The sequence below is a fragment of the Falco punctatus genome, assembly GCF_963210335.1.
Source record: "Falco punctatus genome assembly, chromosome: 6".
In the NCBI taxonomy this organism is placed as follows: domain Eukaryota; kingdom Metazoa; phylum Chordata; class Aves; order Falconiformes; family Falconidae; genus Falco; species Falco punctatus.
Genome location: NC_137585.1, coordinates 45,321,624 through 45,344,647, shown reverse-complemented (window position 1 = coordinate 45,344,647; position 23,024 = coordinate 45,321,624). Strand labels below are relative to the sequence as shown.

The window sequence follows — 23,024 nt, the reverse complement described above, 5'->3', positions numbered from 1 at the left end:
CTTCTGTGCTGAAGAGGTGTCACGCTGAAGTTGTGATGTGCGGGGTGAAAATGCGACTAATTACAGCACATACCTTCAGCGTCAAAGTGCTTCCTGGGAGGACAGGGCTGGGGGTTGTTCCAAACAGAGCAGCACACAGACACCAGCCAAAAACATCTGCCTGATTCTCAGTGTTTTCCTCTCAAATATGTCAAATTGTTATTGGGTCCAGCGTTAACCGGATTAGCTGGGCTCTCCTAATTAATTTACTGGAAAATGCTATTTAATGCATCTTTTCCTTTCAATATATTCCCAGTTTTTATACATATATATATTTATATATAACTTTTAATATATACATGTGATGGAACTTCTTTCGTTTAGATCTTTAAAAGCATCCAGTAAAGCGGGATATCATCTCTACCTAACAGCTGCATTGCATATTCATGTTCTTTACTAGTGCCGCTGGTAGTGCAGTTCACCCCTGCTCTCCTTGAGTTGAACAGCTGTGCAAATAAAAGATGTGTTAGGGGGTGCTCAAGAGCTTAGAGCTGGGCTGTTAAAATTTGGTACGGTGCTAAGTTTCAGAAACTTGGGTAGATTTTCAGCACTAAACCGTGATTCCAGGACTTCTAGAGCTGCGGTTTTGTGACTGAGTCTCTCTGTTGCGGTTGGTGTTGTAATGGTGTTTGTGGGGAAGGTGAGTGAGGAGGAAGGGGTTCTGGTGAACAAAGTCACTTAGAAGGCAAAAGAGAAAGGGATGCTGAGGAATATCAGTAAGAAGAAAGTGGGACAGTTTCATGGAAAATGTGAATGTTAGCAAAGGATTTGAAGAGGAAGGCAGAGAGTGTGTCCTGGAGGGCAGGAAGGGGGAAGCTGAGAGGTATGTGAAGGCTGCTGAGGCAGGGATGAAGAGTATTTTGTATGTAATGGATTATGTGAGGATAAAAAAATATACGGGCAACAGTTAAAACAGGATTGGAGATTCATGATTCTGGTGACAGTGTCATTACAGCTTTTGACATTTCAGTTAAGAAGCTCATAGGCAGGGTATGAAAAGACTGAGGATTGTCAGTAGACAGTTTGGAAAATTTAATATCTGTCTCTTTGTATTGCTGCAGAATTTAGCTCCTGAAATATGGAAACACGCTTTGTAAAGCTACTGCACACATAAAAAAACAACTCCTGTATTTTAATTTAAGTCCTGTGATCTATAGGATCTATTTCCCATGTTGAAATCATTTAACTGAATTCAGTTATTACTCTGGTTTGTGCTACTTAAGCTAGCTTTCTGACAAATGGTAATACAGTGTTTCAGTAAAAATGTTACTATGTGTGAGGGCTTCAGGTGGAACCTGGAATGCCTAGAAATCCTTCTGCTCTCCCTTCAGTTTAACTTGAAGGGCTTGAGTGTTGTTCTTCTTTTAATGTACCTTTAGAATAAAGCCTCCTGGTACAGCATCATCAGCATTGTTTTAATATTTTTAAGTAGGATTTGAAGATACGACTGACTTTTGCTTTATGTGCAAGAGTCTTATAAAGAGATCCTGTGCTACTTGAAGGGTCTGTGGTAGGGAGTGAGATACCGAACACAGGTTCTGTCCCCAAACAGAAGTTGCGAAAGGTCCAATATTGATAACCCAGCCTTAACTCCACTCCAGCTTGCCTTCTGTCTTTCTAAATAATGCAGTGCATATTCAGCTTCGTGCTGTGTATCTCTTTTTTGTTGTTCCTCTACAAAACTGTTTCAGTTGCATCTCAGTCTAGAGCTGGATGTAATTCAGTGATAGGTGAAGGAGTTCTGCCATAGCTGTTGCGTACATACTTGAGAAGGTATGTGTAAATCTGGACTTGTTAGAACTAAGGAACTATAGCACTTATTTAGAATACTTATAGATAATTTAAAAATTATCTTATTGTAGTGATCAACCTGTATGTTGGTTTCAACCTTCATTTATAGCTACTCTCCTCTCATTGCTTTCTCATGTGCTGCATATTCTTTATACACAATGCTGATGAATGTGCATTTACTCATTTTCTGCCTGGAACTATTGTGCTGCCTTCAAGTATGCATATTGCCTTTAAAAGGGAAAAACAAAAGCTCAGTTATGAGTTTGACATTTATTATTTCTTGCTGGAGAAACGGTCCTTATATGTGAATCTATACAGCTTATTTAATGTGGATAGAATGTATATCTTAGACTTGAAATCTGATTTGACAACAACAATGAGAAATATGTAGTGTATTTTAATGTCAAAAATGTAGTTTGAAGGGAAAAAAACCATCAGGAACAGAATAAACAAAATCAACATGACTTTTCCAATCAAACTTCATTGCTTTCAAGGGTTGAAAAAATGAAGCCTACGGGGTTTAATGTCCCTTTAACCCCCTAATATGTCAAGTCTCATTACAGTTACTCAGCTCAGTCTCCACATACGATCTTAAAAGGTTGTTTATTCATCTCTTGCCTTTACTCTAAAGTTATCCCCAACTTTCCTGTTTTATTTCAACAAGTCATTGAACAACCTGAGGTTTTGAAATTAATGTTTTCCTTTTGCAGTTTATTTAGGATGTTTTCTAAAACTGTAGTGGTTTGGAAACCGTCGTTTTCCCTTGTATTTTAAAAACTACATGTGTTATCTTCCAGGATGTCATGACTCATTCTTTTTTTTTTTATTTCCTTTTGATCATTGTGGCACCTGAGAAAATCGGAACCTCTGTATAATGAGAAAATAAATACACATTTGCAGGAAATAATGATCTCCGAATACTTTTTTTGAGGTGTTTACTTAATGAAACTTACTGTACCTGAAAGCAGAGTAATTGAACTGAAAAGCCTTGTTGTGAGTCATTAAAACTTAAGTTACTGTAGATTGGGAGCTTTAAAATACTTTCTCTGTTTCTCTGTGCAGTGTATTAATTGCCATTGCAGTAATTTCTGAGTGTATCCCAAACATACATCAGTAATTCTCTCTCTGCCTACATGGTCTTTAAAAGCTGGGTTGGCTTTCTTGTTTTGTGTCTGTGAGTGGTAGTGTTTTATGCCAAAAGTAGTCCCAGGAATAGTAAATTGACTGTTGGAGAGAGCTTTTCCTTCACCTAAGCAAGAACAGCATATCAGTCCCTCGGTAGATACCTTCTGGGCATCGTATTATTTTCATATATAGCCTACAGATGTGATTTCCTAACTCTGAGAACACAGTATGCTTATGTAAACAAGGTGCTATGAGAAAGGCAGTATATAGGCTTGCAGTGGGCCAGCTGCTAAGCGGTAGCTGTTTCAAGCCCTTTCCTTTTCTTTTCCTAGTACATGTGAAATAGATATGTGAAGTAGTATATGAAATGGATTTCACCTCACACAGGTGAAAAGGAATAAACTACCTTCTATACTGTGCAGTAAGGTAAGAGTATACATATGGCCTCCTTCTCTAAAGTAGCTGATCTGTTAAATTCACACCTTTGCTAACCCCATAGTAACATAGATTGTGTACTTATACCTTAAGTTTAGGTCCAGCTGCTGTCAAAATCTTATGTCACACTGATTATTTCACTGTTTCACTACTGTTTTGTGGCTCAAAAAGGCTATTGCTTTAGGATGGGTTGCAGGATCCTGCCACGGGGTTAGCTCTTGTGACTAGGGACAGTCCCATAGGGGACCCTGAATGCCAGGAGCATTGCAAGGAAATGTATATCAAGTTTGTGTTTGCACGACAGCCTCCAGATTTAATTTCTCTGTTTCTTGGACAGATGCAGGTGAACGTAACTTGTTGTTTTGCTGTTCCTAAGTGTAGAAGTTGTTAACATAATCTCAAAAGTGTGGTCTTAAAGATAACTTTAGCAATAGCAGGGTTATTGCAGAAGGGGTATTGCTATTTGGTTGGGGGTTTTGCCTCAGATCAACTCTATATATCTTCTTTTCTGCCTATTCCTGAGCTGGGCAGACAAGATACGAGGTAAAAATTTGAGGAGAAAATTTAAAGCTCTGTAATAATAGTGATTAAGACTGCACTGTCTGATTGGCTTTCCTGCTCATGCATGGTACTGCACAGGAGAAGAGACATGAGCATTTTTAAGTGAGGTCCTCGGTTGCCAAATCCTGTCATCTGAAGAACAGAAATGGACACTTTAAGGATGAAGCATTGAGAATAGTAGTTCCTCCAGGGTGTTCTCATTTTCCTCTAAACCAGCTTGGAGGTAGGACAGGAACACGTGCTGGTTGAGCAATAGCGAGTGTTGGTTGCAGAGGAGCTCAGCAGGATGGGAACGGGTGTTGCTTTTTCCTCAGCGGCTGAAGAAGGAAACTCACTAGAGGGTCAAATGTCTGTTCTCTGTGCTGTGACCTAAAATCGAGCAAAGAGCATGTGTATTGACATGCATAGGTGATGCTAATGGTTATTGGTAGAAAAATAATGCCTTTCTTAATCCACTTTAAGGGTGTTGGGTGTATTGGTATTTTTAAAGATTTTTTTTTTTTTTTCTTCAGCGCTGAACATGGTGTTGGCTGTTCTTAGATGAGCAGTAGATTTCCTGTTGATGATGGCAGCTTTGTTAAGTCACTTTATTTATGGATTTCTCCCTTTGCCTAGTCAAGCAAGTCAGAGGATATCTCTGGCTGCTTCTCTGGCTCCTAATAATTTAATCTGTTTATGCAAATAAAAATTTGTGTTTCTGCTCTTACATTTGGGTTTATTACTGGTAACCCATGATGCTAGTCTGGAAGCAGGGATTCTCTCTGAGAAATAGGATAAGATTGGAGGGAGGAGCAGGGGAAAACATAGTGATTCTCTGTTCTGATCTCCTGAGTAAGATAAGCCAGAGAATCAAATGTCCAGTCCAGAGTTTCCTCTGAAACTTCTACACATCTTGGAAATGAGTTTAGGTTGACTGTAAGTGCTGGTGGCTCCACCACAGCCCTAGGTGAGATGTTTCTGTAGTCAATGATCCTTTGGGTTTAATAGTAATTTTAAAGCTTTGTTTCTAGTTTGTAGTTGTCAAACTTCAGTGGTCAGCTATGGTATCTCATTGTGTCTTTTTTTTCTTCCTCTGACTGAAGAGACATCTGTTATCAAAAATCTTTAACATGTGCATAAGTATAAATGCTATTACCATCTCACTTGTTAACTTCTTGATTAAATTAAGCAGGGTGAGCTTTCTTGGGATTTGAGGCATGATTTTTAGACCTTGGATACTTCTGTGGTTATTTCTTGCATTCATCCCAAGTTTTCATCTAAGAATGCCAGAACATGATGTAGCATGTCACTAACAGTCTGGCAGATGCTGCATACAGAAATATTTTCAGCTCTCTTCAGCTTTTTATATTTGTCTCCTTGTAATTTGAAGGATTATTTACTGCTTAGCTGCTGACCTGCATGGAGCTTTCATAAAATAACTATCTACAATGATTTCCAAATTCTCTTCAGTTTTTACTCTCCTAAGCATAACCAGTCATCTCTGTTCTTAGGTGAACAGTTCCCTATGGCACCAGGAAAAAGACCCTTGTCCAAACAACTGGCCACTTCATGCTTTTGTTGTGTAACATTTCCTTGATTATGTTTATTGTTTTTCACCAAAGAGGCTTGCTTATGCTTGTCATTTAACAAAAAGTCATCCTCATATGACTTCCAGTCATTCCTTACACCTTTATATATAAACAGTTGCCTCCTACTTAGTTTTCTTTCTGTTTGGGATGTGAAATTTTACTTTTTAAAGCACTGTGTTATGTAGAACTGGTTTTTATCCACACATGATTTATTCGTTTACAATCAACTGAACTTTAATTCTTGATTCCTAATCAAAACCTTTTGCCCTTGCCTACCTGCTGTGTGTTTTTCTAAAAAGTCATAACTTGCATTTTTCAGAAACTTAAAGGTATTTTATTGAGGAAAACTGCTGGTATGCATTCCCTTCCTGGAGTCTTTCCTCTCACGTCATATTTGTGTTTGAAAGGGCTCTTCATCACATTCCTTTCTGATTGAGTGGTTGACTGCAAATCTGTATTGATACTGAGACTATAATGTGCCTGTTAATACATTGACCCATATGTAGTCTAGATGGAATGAGCAATCACTTTAAAGCAGATAGTGGTGTCTTTATTGTAACATGCAACTTGCCAGACTCTTCTGTCTGACCCACTGCTTTTTAACGTTGCAGTCATTTGAAACATTCTAGTAGGCTTTCTGAATCACACTTACTATCAGAAGGGGATTTTTCTTGCTCTCTTCGTTATCCAGGTTTCCACTATTGGTGTATAAACAACTGGTTTGTTTTCTTTGCATCCCTTTACATTTTCATGTTTTAGTTTTGAATCTTATGTTCAGGTAATGGTATCATATAACTTCGGAATGTCCTCCCTGATAAATGCTAGTTGAAAGCCCTGCAGGGTAGTCTAGTTTGATCGGTATCCAAAATGTCAGGCAGTCCCACTACAGAGAGAAACTTCCAAGGTTTAAGGACCTCAGTTTGCGGAGTGGGACAAATAAGCCACAGGATATCACTTTATCTAGCCAGTGTTTAATCTGCTGTATCTTCTGCCATCTGTTTCTCTCATTTGCACATCAGGAAGAATTTCTAAGCAGACTGTCTTTCTCCTGTTTTCAGGAAGCTTTAATACCTTGATAAATATTACTGAACGTGGCCCAGGTCTACTACTGTGTTATGTTCTGTGACAAACTGGGTATCCCTTCCTCGTTCTTTACCACAGAAAACAGGCTCCTTTGTTGCTGTTGCTTCATTCTCCATCTGAACAGGCAGTTGCCTTGTCTGAAAGTGAGCGTACAACTCTTCTGCTCTTCAGGATTAGTAGGTGCCTATCCAAAGAGTTAATTTTTTAATTATTTTTTTTCCTAGCAAAGTGTTGACTCTTCACTCTGTGGGGAAACTGGCTTTTGGACAGGAAACAGAAGGCGATATGGCTTTTGCAGTAGCTGGTAGTTGGGTCGCTGTTGGCTGTTGTTAGTGGCTATAGGGAGCTGTGCGTTTGGAAAGGAATTCTGCTTTCCTGCTTGCAAAATGTCTCAAAAATTGTCTCTGCTATAGGGTTTACCTCTTTGCTGATGTAATTGCAGCAAGGACAGCTATTCTGAGTTTAAGTGGAGTCAGTCTGGATACCATTTAATGATTCATGTCCTAGAAAAAGATGGTTTTCCTGTTTCTATAGTAGACACATTGTTTCTGGCTGTCATTGCCAGGGCAGTGGCTTTGTGTTTGGGAAATGCTTACAACTGAAGGCATCTGCTTTTTTTTTTTTTTTTTTTTTAAAACATCTATTTTTCTTTCAAACAAAAAAAAATCCAAAACAAACAAAAAAACAAGCCTGAAACTTTGTTCTTGTATTTCTAGGCTAGAGGTTAAGATATAGTTGCACATCTATAATAATATTGGTGATAAAAAACAACCAAACACCAAAACCACAGTTCAAAGGGAATAATAAATCCATGGCTTACCCAATCTCTTTGCATGTGAAACATTAATTAGCATGTTTTCTTGAGAGTTTTAACATGTGTGTGACTTCCTGAAAGTATACCAACATATTATTCAAAACAAAGGTAAATAGAGTTAGTACATAAAAAAACAGAATGAGAAGATTGTTTACTTTATGAATGAGTTCTGGTATGTCAAAAATCACTTCAGAGCACTTTAGAAATCTGAAATTATTACAGCATATGGAAATAAATTGGTCATAAAAGATCTCCTGCAATATTAAAATGTTTCAGGCATCCATTAAATAAAAAACCCCCACAAACCAAACAACCAAACAAAAAAACCCCAAACCAATGCCACAATCAAAACTCTATAATCTCAAAGTTCCTCATGTACTCCTTTTCCTGCTGTCCACTCTCCCCCAGGTTTGTCATCTTCTGCTGTCAAGTAGGTCATAAGTCATGGCAGTCGTTACTATTTCTAGGTCAGACAGTAACATGTTGGGAAGAGTAATTTTTATAAGATGCACGGAAGGAGGGTACTGACTTGCTACCCATTACTGCGTTACATGTGTTCACACCATGGGCTCATTTCACTGAACTGATGGTAATGACGTGCCAGTTCTACAGCTGATACAATAATGCATTTCAGTATTGTTTGAAAAGAAGAAGAAGAAGGGAAAAGGGTAATTTAGGTTACACATTTTCCAAAGGTGGCAGGGGAAGGGACTGAACTGTCCTGGTAGTTACCCTAGCTGTTCTGTTATCTTCATGGCTTATTATACATGAGGCACTTAACATATTTACACAGTTTTTAAACAGTATTCTAGTAGTTCAAACTGCAAAACCAGGTTAATCTGCCCTGTTTTTATTAGCGTCATACTTAGCATCTGAGCAAGGAGATACACTTTCATAAAATTAAACTGCTTTTTAACAAATAAGTTACCCTTGAAGACTTTTCCTACAATTCCTTGATTGCGTCTGTTAAAACAAAGAAAGGCAACTAGTAAAAAAGCAGTGGTAGGGAAGGGAGGAATGCTTTTAAGAGGAAAATGTATACATACACAGACTGACATCTTGTAGATCACATGCTTTAAATGTTTTGCAGAACTTCTAATAATACTGTGGTGCAGGTGAAGTTGTTCTGTGGGCTCATGGTGACTAAAGTCTTTGTTTTCCATCCTTTCTAGAAATTAAGAAGCCGCCAGTGGCCCCCAAACCAAAATTTGTGGTAGGACACAAGGCAACACCTCCACCTGTTGCACCGAAGCCCGATGTTGTACTTTCTGGTGTTATACAAGCAGCAAGGAAAACCAAGCCAGCAATTGCACCAAAACCAAAGGTTCTAAAGAGCTCATCCATTCCAGAAGTTAAACCTCCATTGTCTATACAAAAAAGCACAAAAAGCTTTGAGGAGCACAGGGGAGATTCTTCTCAAACGCTAGACCACTTGAACTATAAAAATGAAGCCTCGGAAGGGAGTACTGGTAACGCAGCATATATTCTACCAATGTCATCTTGCAAATTTGAATGCCTTCAGAAGCTTGGAAATGGGGAGAACGCCTGTAAAACTCAGATTATTTTTGAGCAATTTGAAAACTTAGAAAACATCAAAGTTGGTGAAAAAACCACACCAGGTCTGGGCAATAGTCACAATGAAAAACCAGTAAATAGAAATCAGGTGGTTTTGAAAGCCAGCATTTTGGAAGAGAAACTTAAGGACGTTCTAACTCATAGTGTGTTTCCCAATAACAGTCCTGTGAGGCACAGGCATGCAGACAGACTTGACAAAGGGGATGGCAGCAGTTCCAAGAATGATGTTAAAAGAGAGTTTATGGAACTTATACAGTCTTCATTGTCTTCTGAGGTAGCTAAAGGAAAGCAACAAAATACTGATGGTAAGCTCACTGCTAATGAGTTTCAGATGTCTGAAATTTGTCCTGGTTTGACTGAAAATAACCATAGTTGCTCTTGCCCATTGGACCAGGAAAACCTGGAAAATGAAAATTTAAATAGTGATAGTACATTTTCAGGTGAAATAGGTATGAAAGCAGATGCTGATAAAGCCTCCTTTGAAATATCTTCAGTCCTGAGCTCAAAAGTGCTTCCTATCCCTAAGCCAAGAAAGCCACGTGCTGCATGTCTAGTCCGTCAGGATGGCATAGATACCACAGGAGAAGGAACAAAAGAACCATCTAATGCAGAGAAAGATTCCTTTGGGCTTGTGGACCAAAGCTTTAAAAAGCCAGCAAAAATTAATATCCTTGGTCAAAGTGTTTGCTATAACAATAATACGGAAGTGCTTCATCCTGAAAAATGTGAGGTAACTCAAAGCAACGCAGACAAAAAGCATCAAGTGAAGGAACCAGCTATGGAAGAGTCAGCATCACAAAATCTTTTGCCTCAGTTGTCACACAAAACTTCTGATTTGGTGGAAAGTGTTGAATGTTCTTTAGGTGCAGACCATAACTTAGTTAACTCCATGGATGAGATGATAGATGATACCGGTATGCTAGATGCTGTGGACAAAAGAACTAACTTTGTCAGGTGTGATGCTTTGTCCATGAGTTTGCCAAAGCAACTCAAATTAACTAGCAGTCAGCACTCAGCTTCCAATAGTCTTCATGTTTCCCCACAAAAATTGGAAGATAAAGAAGTTAAAATAAAGGATGAAAGTTCTCCAAAAACAGTTCCTAAGAAACCACAGAGGCACAGCCTTCCAGCTGCTGGCCTGCTGAAAAAAGCTGCATCAGCAGAGCTGGTGGAGAAAAGTTCCTACAGCTCCAGTGAGGACAAATCGAACAGTGTTCTAGAAGCATCTCACTTCACGCATCTGCCAGCCAAGGAGCCACATGCACTGTCATCCTGTGACATACCTAAACGATCTTCTGAGAAACCTATCTGGAAGTTACCTCATCCTATTCTTCCGTTTTCAGGAAATCCTGAATCGTTAAAAACTGCTAACATTGCTACCAGCTTCACCCACTTGACCGTTGTGACGAAGCCTAGAGCCAAATCTCTCTCTTCTGTGGACATGGAAAGGACAGACAAGCCTTGCAAAGACCATCAGAAGAAAAATAGCTTGAAAAAATTTCTCAACATGAAGCTGTCAGTTTGCTTAATGAAAAGCGACTTCCAAAAATTTCTGTCTAAAGGCAGCCAGTCAATGGATAGTGCTATTGCCAACCTTTCCACCGGGGATGGGTGTGGAAGTGGTAACAACCGGAATATAGCATCTGTAGGCAATGAAAGGAAAGCTAAATCTGCCAAGGTACGTTCCATAGAAATAAGTAGTCCAGCATTACAGAAGAAGAGGCAAAGAAACAGAAGTCAACCTGAGATGCGGAATAACCAAAGACTGGAGTCTTTAGATGGGCACATACTTTTGGGAGAGAATTTGTCACAAATGCATTTGAATTCTGTAACCAGCACTTGTGCTCCCGAGTATCAAAACGTGCGTCACTATGAGGAAATACCCGAGTATGAGAACTTGCCTTTTGCTATGGGTGCTGGGAGACGTCTCTGTTTTGACTGGCAGAACTCCAGCAGCATGGAAGACCAGAGCCCTGGCTTCTATGAGGTTGAGGAGCTTTGTGAAGCTACAAGCAGGTATTTGAGACTTGGCAGATAAAATAAAACCAGAAGTTTTTACTTCTCCATTGTAACTCTGTTGGTTGTAAACATGTTTAGAGGATGACTTGAGGTTGTACCCCTTCCATTAAATGTCACCAGGACAGTCACTGCTTTCCATATGCTTTTGCTGTTTTGAAAAGTGCTCGCACTTGGTGAAGAGTCAAAAGTAAGCTAGTTATTCCTCATGTATGATCAAACTTTGGGAAACTAACGTATGTGCTTTTCCAGATTTAATTAAAGCAAATCGGATACAATCATGTATTTGTATCCAAGAATACTTAAATGGGGAGGAATAAACCTTACCACAGGTTCAGGGTGAACTTGAATAAGCGTCCATAGAGTGCATAGTTGCTATGTTTGTAGGGGGAATTAATATATTTTGAGATCAGCTGATAGAGCTGGGAAAAGCAGACAGGCTTTTGGGTATGCAAATTCTTCATCAGGTCTTGACAGCTTTTTGGGTATAACAACAGATGCTGCCTCTCCCTGAATGTAGTGAGTCTTCTGTATCTCCCTGTGCTCCCAGCAAAGGTAGTAGTGATGCGTGACTTCTGTGTGACTTACAGAATATTGCTGAAGCATGGGTTTGGTGACTCTGCAGGTTGCTGTCGTGTTTCGTTGTCTCAGAAGGTGATGAAGACAGATAAGATCAGCAGATTAAAAAAAGGAATTGGACTGATTTATAGATATATCCAAAACAGATGCTAAATGGAATAGGCAGGAACACATATCTTTAATATCTGTAATGCTGTGACTGTGGATGCTGGGAAGAGAGATGCACCACAGAGAGTGGCCAGGCTTTTGTGTTCTCCCTAAATAGCATCGTTTACTGTGTCTGTTGGAGTTTGGTAACAGATGAAGCATTGTTTTGACCCAATACAGTATCATTTAACCTCTTAACTTCAGCGACTCGGTTGGTCTTACAGATCCTAAAGATTTATCTCAAACCAGCAATAAGGATTTGAATTAAATATGCAGACTCTGTATTTCATAGTCCCCAGCAAACTTCCTTACACTGTTGAGAACATATGCATAATGACAATAAATGAGCTAGCTTATAGATAGTCACGTTTAACTTCATGTTTCACTGAGAGATACTAAGCTTCATTTCATTTTGGATGCGTGTGTAGCAAACACATGCTCCAAAGAATCTGAGAGCTGGCTGTTCTTTAGGGGAGCATATCCTTTTATATAGGACGAGACAGATAAATTTAATGGTTGGACTTGATGATCTTAAAGGTCTTTTCCAACCTAAATGAGTCTATGATTCTATGATTTTAAGTGGTATCCTGTCTTAATAACTGTTTATAGAGTTGATATTCTCAACATTGGACTGTTTGATGGAAAGCATGAAGCCTTACCACGGGAAGCAGGGTTCCTGGTTATGGGCTCGACATTTGTAGATTTATTCATGTGGCTGTTGTGTATTTTTCTTGTTTACAGTGGAGTGTTTCTTGGTTTTGTCTTTGGTATACTTGGCGTTCTTGACTGAGCGATTGCTTTTTGTTTAAGTCTAATCTTCAGCTGTCTTTCAGGGGTTTTCACTGCATTCTCTTGGTATACTTTTGATTTGATTTACCCAAGAAGGGTGAGACCAAACTTAAATAAGGATATGTTTTATGTGTTTATGCTATCTGTTTTGGTTTGTGTTGTGGTTCTGGATCCAGGTGAATGCTTGTATTTTCTTTAGGAAAAGAAGAGGACAGTTTTGCTGTATGAACCATGGTAGCCATGAGACTGCAGTTGCGCCTTGAGTAAAATTCTGTAGTTTTCTTACCTGGCTGAGTGTGTGAGATCTATTCGCTCACCACACAAACCTTGCCCAGTACTAATGATGATTTAAGGGTTTCAGTGATCTCTTGCACCCTGGCACGTCTGCATCTGTAGTTGCTCCCTAAGCTGGATGTTCTTGACATAACTGGGTTTGTGGTTTTCTTTAAAAAGCACACAAAACCCCATAACCAGAGCACTTTATGTAAGTGTTTATTTTAAACTAAATTATATTGTTAGAAACTACCTTAGCAGTTAATGCATGCAGTTACTTTAGTAGATCACTAGGAGCAAAGAAATCCCTAGGAAAAAAAGGGAAAATAATGGGGCAGTGGTCTCCTAACCCGGTTCAGCTGCTGCTGGAAGAGCAGGTACAGGTATTCGCTTTTGCTCTGGCTTGGGAGGTGTAAGGGTCCTTGCCCAGATGGAACCAGACAGGCAGCTTCTCCCGTTTTCCCATCCATTGTTATCTCAAATCTTTTGAAGCTTCTTTATCAATGTCATCTTACCTTTTCTGCATAGTTCTTTAAGAGCCTTTTATCCTTTCCTGGGCCAGGTGGTATTATAAAACCAGTTAAAGAAACAGGCTGATGTTACTGAAATAATTACGGCTTGCATTTTCCCCAGCCTGTCAGAACACGCACTTAGCTCTTTTTTTTCCTAGATCATGGCACATAAAACTCCTGTAATGCACTGCTAATGGGGATCTTAAAGCAAATTATCTTATGATTAAAGCCAATGTACAAAGGAGATTGTTCTTCTGAGAAATTCGTAGACTGATTGCCTACACTTCGAGTCATAATAACACATACGCAGTATATTAAGTCTGAATGCCAGGCTTGCCATTACCAGAAGTGTTTAGTGGTGTTTTTACCTGATGTTACATCTCTTTCTGGAGGAAGAAATAAAATTTTCATAATGTACGTAGTGCTTCGATGGTTGCTGAGAAATTTCATCCCGATCCCATTTGATGAAACCATTATGCTCTAATGGAGCATGGACATAGCATCTGACACTCTTATTCTAACTTGTATCTGAATTTAATAACACATATAATTTTGTTTGCTTGGGCCTTCTCACATATAAATGCAAATGGTGGGCTTGCGTAATCAATGGTGGATATCAGCTGTCACTTACCACTTGATTTTTGAGTTACTAGAAGGGAGGTTGACATCAGCTGAAGGTGGGCTTGGATTTGAAAGGAAGAAAACTAGGGTCCTGATACGGGGTGAGCAACGGAGCTGGGACAGGTGCTGCCGAGGGAAGACTGAAGGGTTTTTCTTGTATTCAGTAGTTCAGGGGAATATTCTCAACAAAGTAATGACAATACCTTGGGAGCAGATAATCCATGTTTTGTTTCCACTATAGAAAAACAGTCTCTTGAAACAGCTTTTTAAGGATGGTTTATTTTATCCTAGCCTACCTGTCTGACTACCAATTTCAAATGGATAATTAAGATTAATGTGTTATTCTAAGGACTCTGTAAACAAAATGAGTGAAGAATAGATGCTGTGGGATGAAAAATTTACTGTTAAATGTGAAAGATGTTTTAAATGTAATTATCTAGTTGCAGATAACAGGGGAAGCAGCTCTTTTGGTTTGGGTTGTTTTGGATTTTTTTTGAGAAATGAATGGTTCAGGCCTGAAAAGTGAGTGCTGCTTGCTATGGCCACAATGCATTGTAATGTTGTCAGAGACTGGTAGTTGTAATGGTTCTGTTTTGAAGGGACACCTTTTTGTTTTGTTGGGGTTTTTTCTTTCTTAAAACCTCCTAATGAAAGAAATATTTATGCATTGGCTCTCCTCTTTTCAGTGACAAACCTTTACTGAGGAGAACAGCAAAATTTTCCTTAAAACTAAAATTAAAATTGAGTATATATTTGTCCAGTAATCTAAAGATGCAAAGGAACATGCGCTGGAATGTGTGTCATGCTGCAGAAGACAGAAACTTACACTTTTCTGGATCTTGTGGGCTTCCTTTTGGTCTCTGTTACATTGTTCTAGGCAAGAGAATTGTACTTCAGGTTGAGCGAGTCTGCTCCTTCACCCTTCAGGGAATAGCATATTGTATTTACTGCCTACTTTGGACAGCGTTCCTTCAAAATGTTGCAAATGTGCATGACTGCAAATTGATTTTGACAAGATTTATAGCTGTGTCATTGTGATTGTGGCTAGGATTTATCTTTGCAAAGGGCTGGGGGAGTACCATGTGACAACAACCCTTTGATATCTTCATGTTGGTTTAATTAAATACTGCTTCCTATTTTTCCCACCCCTGTGGACTTAGAATAATCCATTGGTTTTTTTGTAAGCTTAGGTTTTTTGGACTAAATTCTGCTTTGGTGACTGAGTCCCCAGAGGTCAATTAAGTGTCCATGAAAGCTTTCCTGGAATATTGAATTTAGTATTGAAATCTGTGTGGTTAAGCACTTTGATAGATATTCCTCTTTGATGTACTGAACTTTGTTAGGGTTGAGACATGCTTCTGATGAGCAATATTGTACCAGATAAATGTGGTGGTGTTTAGAGATTGGCTGCATTAGGGAAGGGCTTTTCTTTTCAATTGTAAAATCCCATTCAGAACCACTAAATTAATAAAATACTGTAGGGTCTAAATGGCATTTAAAAACAGTTTTGAAACACTTATACTGAGATTTGAATGCGCAAAATAAAGTTTAGATATTGAAGGTGTTATATTTATACATTAAAAACCACATTTTCTTTTTATTGAAGGATATAACTTCCTGATAAGTAGATGCTAGGTATGTAGATCTTTTGGATTTCATACACTACTAAAAGGTGATAGTGGATTACTTTCTGATCTGAAGAAGGCAGGTTCCTTTTCCTCCATCAGCTCTGCAGTCTTGCCATGTGTTCAGTCTCCCCCTGTGATTCTAGTTGGCTTCTGCCACCCTTAGTTGTTCGTTAAATTCTTTCTCTGCAATTGTACCTCAGGTTTTAGTGGAATAGCTTTGATAATACACTGTTTAGGTTTCCTATCAGGCTTCCTTATCTTCGGTCATGTTATCACTGGCTTTCTTTTTGTATTCTGCTTCCTTGAGCTTGCCTCTCTCTTCTCCCCCCCGCCCCCCCCCCCCCCCCCCCTCGCTTTCTCACGTACATGTCATGCAGCTGGCAGGCTTCTGCCAGTTCCAAGGGCTTGTCAGTAAAGAGTGAGTCAGAAGGCTCAGATCTCTGCTTCCCATCCCCTCCAAGGCTGAATACAAAGCCTGTCTGGCAGTCTCAGCTCTGGTGCTCCGGAGCAGGGAATGGACAAAGAAATTCTTGGCTACCAAGCATAAGGAATGTGCCGTTTTGCTTCTACAGATGGTGAAGAAACAAATTCTGTAATGAAATTAGGTGTGTCTAACCAGAGTCCAAATCAATGAGAAACTGAAATATTGGCGAGAAGTGGTAGTGCTGTTGCTTGGGGATACTGATGTTCTGACACAGGGACTTTGGGAAGGAATTGGGTGCATGCAGTGGTGGGACTCTGATCCTGGGGCTGTATGCTGCTCTCTGGAGTTCCTTCTCTTTCCTGAGGGTTAGTAAAATCACTGACCTTGGGTCTGGATTTACTCTATTTTGTAGTGTCAAGTTAATTATTTTATACACTACTAGGATAGCCTGTGAAACTACATGAGAGACAGTGATTTTTTTTTCTCCCTTAGGAAAGCATGTGCAGTGTTTTGGGGTTTCTTCCCTTTCCTTGCAAGAAACTTCAAGCAAGTCAGTGTCTCCATGTTCTGCTTCTCCAGTAAGAGAAGTTTTCCTTAGTTTTGGGATGTCTTTTGGTTATACAGCTTTACAGTTTAGTCTGCTATACTACATGAAATAAGATGCATGTATTATAAGAAGGAGATATGCCCTTTGGGACAATACTTAAATCTTCTAAAGCAATCTAGGAGTATGCCAATCCATCCCCTCACCTTTTTTTTTTTTTTTTTTTTTTTTCCTAAATCAGACTAAATAGGAATTTCTTGCTTTGAAAGAATCTTCACCCATTCTCATCCAAATGTTTGAGATGAGATGATTTCATCTGTTTTGACATTGGGGAAGATTCTGAAGTCTGATGCTCCCCTCTCCAACAAGGGAAAGGAGTTGGAGAACTGTATTTTTCTAATACCAAGTCCATTATTTTAGTATATAATCCAGTCTTGAAAAGGTTTGAAAGGTCTTACAAAATGAAAACAGTTGGAGGATCTCCAAGATTGTAATGAAAGAGAATTTCTGTCTTTGGTATTCCTTTCATTCCTGTTTTCAAGAGCTCCCTGTTGGTTTTAGTAAATGAAAGATGTGGGTGAAGCAGGTTGACGTGGACACAGCACATAGGGAAACTTTTGGCAGGGTTGGAGGTGCCATAATGAAAGACTTCTAACTTACTGGATGGCATTACAAGTGTTACATAAAAGCAGATGTAGTTCAAGTTCTTGATATCTTTTCATGAAGTGTAGTCAAGGCTGGGTGGGGTGTGTTTGTAAGTATGAGACGGGGAAAGCTGACGGTGGCAGCAGCGATGGTGATGAGGCAGCACTGCTGGGGAGTGCTCCCTGGTTGCTGGGCAGATCCCTTTGCCACTCTCCAAAAGATTTGGTGCTTTTTTTTGTCAGTCTTGTGCAGTCTAGAAAATTACATCACACTAACCTTGTAGCCCGTGCAGTCCATCTGCATTAAGAGCCATTTTAAGGGTAAACTGTGCTATCCTTTGTTTCCCATTGAAGAAGTGCTCACCACAGATGGCAAAAATGTCTTAATTGTGCTGTTCCCATCGATCCCCCTGGTACAATACAAGGATGTCCTCGTCTTTCCTCCTGGTGACGTCACCTCAGCTCAGTGTGTCAGCCCTTCCCTTCAGCTGAAGGGTGACTTAGCATGATGTGGGGGAGCCTGAAGTAAGCAAAGCAGCACAAAAAAACCCCTGTGTCCTTTACTCTGCTTCCTAACCCACCTGTTTATGGATAACAGGAACTCAGGTGTCACACACTTTCATAAATTAATCTGCAACACTTTTGCTTTCCTCTTTTATTCTGTGTTTGTTTTTTTCCTAATTTTGGCACTCTTCATATGTATTTCCTTTTCCTTAAAATGGGAGAAGCTAAGGTAACGTCGTACATTTGTCACTCTACAAATATATGGCATTTCTCCCTTGCCTCTGACATGCACACTCTGTCTCCAGTTGCCAGCAGTGGTATAAATTGCAGGTTAACACATAGCTCCAGAGAGTATCACAGATGTAGAATGGAGAGTCAAATGTGACATGAGAACTGATGAAAGACCCATTTATATGCTCAACAACAGCCTTTTCCTGTGGGTTTTCTTCAGTGTTAGCTCAGGAAACATTTTTGTGAAGCTCGGTGGTACTCTGGTTTGTATGGTGATATTTTAACTGTGGCAAGGTCTAATATAATTGTATATGTGAAATAGTAAGATTTTGGGGGGCATAAAATGAATGTTGGAAGAAAGCAATCAAAATATTAACTTCAGTTTCTATTTAAATATCAACAGTTATATTAATATGCCTCATTTGTCCAACATCTCTATTTGATCAATTTAAAGATGTTTTAACGAATAGACATACAAAACTGTGCAGCTGTGTTTTTTCAGACAAAATTTATGCTAAGGAATGCAGGCTTTATTTTAGATGCTAGAATCAGAGACATTTCTTTTAAAAATGCTGAGTTTATGCAAGTTTTAATTTTTCTTTGAAATATCTTCGTGCTCCACTCAAGCAAAGTGGACTAAAAAAAAATCTCTTAAGATTTTTGCCTGTAAATAAATAAAAGGAGTTTTTATCAAAACTGCTATTTTGATAGCTACAACCTGAGCTACAACTGAGCTCAGTGATTTCAACTGTGCAGAGTTTGGTGGATTTTTTTATGTTCTGTTTTTCCTCCCCCAGTGGTGTTCCTGGGGGCTGGATGTTCGGTATTGATTTTGAGATGAGCGGAATAGTTTAGAAAAAGTGTCTAAATCCCATTCTTCCTCTAATCTGTGCAAAAGATTAGAGGAAGAGAGCGCACAAGTCCAATCTTGCTAACAGCTCAGTTATTTTTTACAGGTAGTCTGTGCTGGTCTCAACCAAACTGTTTCAACCTCTGTTTTCCAGCAGCCTGGAGCCGCATCAGCTCCCACACATGTAGGCAGTCGTGTATTTAAGAGTTAAGTCACTCCACATTTATTTTAGATCTAAGTCACAACCTTTTGAGTACTCTGCTGTTTAGCACTTTCTTGTCATTTTCTAGCTATCCAACACATAAAATTGGAGTGCAATAGGTTGTGCACAGCCCTGATTTCAGGGATAAAGTCACCCAAAAATCATAAAAACAATGATGAATCAATATAGGAGATATTTAGGGCCTTGCCTTAACTCTGATTTTAGTGGAGGAGTAGTAGTTATACAATGGAACTCCATGGTAGCTCTGGCAAGGTGAAATCAATTTTGTTTGAAATGAGTATTAATAGGAGGTTTTGTTCTCACTTGGTATAGGTTTTCCCTTTCCTATTTGATGTGTTTGGTTTGAAATTTTGTCACATTTTTATTATAGTTTTCTAGAAGTCTATTTAGTGTGTGCTGGAGTTGTGTTGTGGTTTTTCTTTTTGTTCTGTGACTGGGAAGTAAAGTATTATGTTTCTTCTGATCCTGCTGTCTTTTTCCCAATAAACCTTTTCCCACTATGTGTCTGTTTTGTGGACTGAGAGAAGTTAGAATAGCATGTCCTGATTGTAAATAAGTGCTGTATTTTGGTGGTCCTGATTTATATTCTTTATCACTTCCATGCCTGGAGCTTTTTTCCAAAGGTCTTGGCCGTGAGCATTGCAGCTCTCCCTATGAAATGAGAATTGGTGATAAGGGAAGGCAAAAAGCTGTAAATTCTGCGAAGACTTCCCTGTTTACCTACCTGAGAAGGCAAGTAATCCCTCACAGCTTTGGGTGGTGGTGGAAAGAACTGATGCAGCAACTCCTTCTCCTGTACAAGTCTCCAGGCAAGGATTAAAATCTCAGGGGTTCGGCACAGTGTTTCACTTCCCGGTATCAATGGTTGAAACTGTCCCCTTGTGTCCTCTTCGATTATGTTCTGCTACACTGGCATGATCTCCTTTTGGCACTTTTGCTGGGGCTGTCCCAGCAGAAGCAGGGCAGTGTGACTGTGTCTCCTGCTTGTCACGATACCAGCTGTGCCGTGCTGCCTTGGGAGCTGCACTGGCCTGCTGCGGGCACCCGTGTTCTTGAAGGCTTGTAAAACTGAGATCTCTCGGGTTTTTGGGGTTTTTTTATTGTGGCTTTTCTATGGTGAGTGTGGAAACATCTGAAGCATGCATGTGTGTTTATGTTGAACTTTCCAAGGAACTGAGGAATTGTCAACAAATGGTCTCACTGAAGATGCCTCTCTTGAGCATGGGAGGCTGCTTGTGGCGAGAGCGGTCCCCTGGACGCTTCCACCCGCGGGAGCTTGTGTGTTCAAATCGCAGCTAAATATGAAGATAATCTGAGAGCTGTTTGCACCTTCTTTAAGCTGTGCTTTTTAAAATCGTGCAAAGAAGTATGCGCAAGACTATTGATCATAGTGTGCCTGAAGTAGGGTGACTGACACAACGGATTGCTTAAAAAAAAAAATACAAAATTTATTAAGTGTGAAACACATATGACAAATGCCTTACTTTTTGCTTGGAATGTGAGTCAGATTTAATTTCTTCTTGTTGAGGAAAGAAAGAAGTGCTGTCTTGGCCTGAGGATAACAAATGCTAAACTAAATGCTGCTGACTACAAATGCTAGGATAACTTGGTTCCAGCAAATCAGGTATTGCAGTTTGCAACATGCTCAGCCAAGTACAGAAGAAGCTGCCAGTGGCATGATCTAACAGGCTAAATATGGTGGCAGCTCTCAGCAGTGTTTGTGATATTCGTCTTGCCCAGAAAACCCAGGTGTGAGCAGGGAGTGCCAGGGGTAAAGACCAGAACAAAGAGGGTAGTTCTTGGCATTTCTCTTGGCAGGAACTCCCAGCATTCCTACTGGCCTCTCTACAGCCAGCCCGTTACCCAGGAGGTAGCAGGCAGCTTTCGAAGTACAAGAGGCTCTGAACCAAAATCCATTTCAAATAGATTGTCTTAAGCTTCTCTTTTGACAGCATATCACTGTCACCAATGATCCTGACTTCCTATAAAAAAATATAGACGCTTGGGCATGCATACAGTATGTATGACATTGTTTAAAATAATGCTGTTTCAATTCTTGAAGTCTTTAAATTGCAACTGGAAAAAGTAACCTGACGTGCACAAAATATTTTCGAGTTGCTCAGCTGGATGCTGGTTGTTTCTGTTTTCTAGCTGTGGTTCCTGAGAAGTGTTTATGTTTGTAATTGTATCCTTAAAGGTCCCTAACGGGCCTGGAGAGAATATAGCACAACAGTTATAAGTGATGCAAATAATCATGGATTCATTGGTCTAATTTGTTTGCCTCTTGTTTTGTGGTGCTTTGGTTTTTTTAAAAACTGTTGTAGACGTCTATTTCATTCCTCGGCCATGTCACCAAGGAAGGATAGCTTGCAAAAGGAACTAATGAATCTCACAGATGCAATCTCTTCAGGTGGTCTTAAAAAATATAAATAAAAGGGAGATCAACATTAAGTGTCTGTTGTGTTCCTTAGCATCAGATCAAGAAAAATTCCTGGTCTATTGCCTTTTGTGTTGTTATTAGTCCTAATAATACGAAGGACTTACTAAAATCATTGGGCTGTCACTGCAGAAGAACAAATGGCATAACTTTAACGCTATCATGTAAAACACTATTTGAGAGGACACCCTGCTATATCTCACTGTGAAAAAGCACCATTTTTGGCAGAGAAGTTGAAGCCCAAGCAGCTTGGATACAATAAGGCAACGAGTCGCCAGTGCTGGCAGCCAAGCCAGCACTGTGACAGCCGCAGCAGTATCCACCAGCCCTTTTTCACACAGTCCACTACACCTAGAGAGGAGAGACAGGATCTCGGCTTCAGTTCTTTCCATTGGTGCGTCTGTCATTAAAGCAGAGGTAACTGATGCTGTAGGAATAACTCAGATAAGTAAGCCACCTGGTCCAGGCTGCATTTCATCCTCATTTGCTGCTTAATGGTCTGGTATGCCTGAAGGAGAAATGCAAGCAAGGGGACGTGAAGAGGACAATGAGGGAGGAGTATTTTTTAGCTGTAATGGTAGACAGTCACCATTGTTCAGAGAATCTGAGGTTTTAACAGTGAGGTGAATATGATGGGTCAGGGTCCAGGTGCATCTGGAGTGATTTGAAGTTCACCTTTATGCTTTCCAGACAGGTTTGCAAAAGGAAACATGCTGATGTTTGCTTCTTCAGGATGGTTGTGGAGCAGAGGTATTGCAGCAAAATGTAACTCATCCAAAAAGTACATTAATTGATGCCTTTATTAACCTTGCTGATCACTAATCCTGTCATATATCTTCTTAATATGTCATAGGAGCTCACTAGTGATCTTGGTTGTATTCATGGTTATCTTTGTGCTTTGCCAAGTATGCTTGCTTTCCAGAACTGGTTTCCTTTTTTCTAAAAACTTGCAGTAAATAAGTAATAAAGACATTGAACTTAAATAAAAGTATTAAATTAAAGCAAAAGGAAGTTCACAAAACAAAATCAAGGAAATTAACCAAGCAATAATTTCATTTTTGCTTTGGCTTTCCAAGAACGTCTTCTGTTGTCTTGAGCACCCAAATTAGATAATTGCTTCCTAAGTTGTTTGGGGTTCTTAACTTGATTTCTGTATTTACAGCCCTTTCTACCTCAAAAGAGAGATTCTGAATTTAGATAGGAGCTAACAGAAAAGATGCCATAGGACATTTTTTTTTCTCCTTTTTAAAGTCTTTTATCCTCAGGGTTTCCCAGAAGTGCACAACTCTCATCCACTGAGGGAATCGGTCAGTGAGGCATGCTGCCTTACCTACAGCTATTACAAGTGTGAGGCTTTATGAAAAAAATAAGTAAGCATGTCAGCTACTGACTCCGTGGAGAGCCAGTGTGCTTTTAGGTCTTAAAAAAAAAAAAAAAAAAGCTGAATGTTCCTTAATTATTGAAATTGATTGCAGGGACTGATGATACTAAAAAGTGAAAATGGATGAACAGCAATAGTAATTGTTGTCTCTCTGGAGGAAAGTGAGGTTGCAAGCAGCTGTGAAAGGATTGTGAAATGCTGTAACAGTACAAAAAGATTTTGAGATGAAA

General features: G+C 39.5%; 1 protein-coding gene across 1 annotated transcript in view; it reads left to right on the top strand.

Moving 5' to 3' along the window:
• Nucleotides 1-23,024, top strand: part of FGD6 (FYVE, RhoGEF and PH domain containing 6) — a 74,995-nt gene that overhangs the window by 1,191 nt on the left and 50,780 nt on the right. Inside the window, exon 2 of the mRNA XM_080392604.1 lies at nt 8,589-11,007. Within this exon, the coding sequence (XP_080248730.1) occupies nt 8,589-11,007 (2,419 nt within the window). The remainder of the gene's footprint in view (nt 1-8,588; nt 11,008-23,024) is intronic.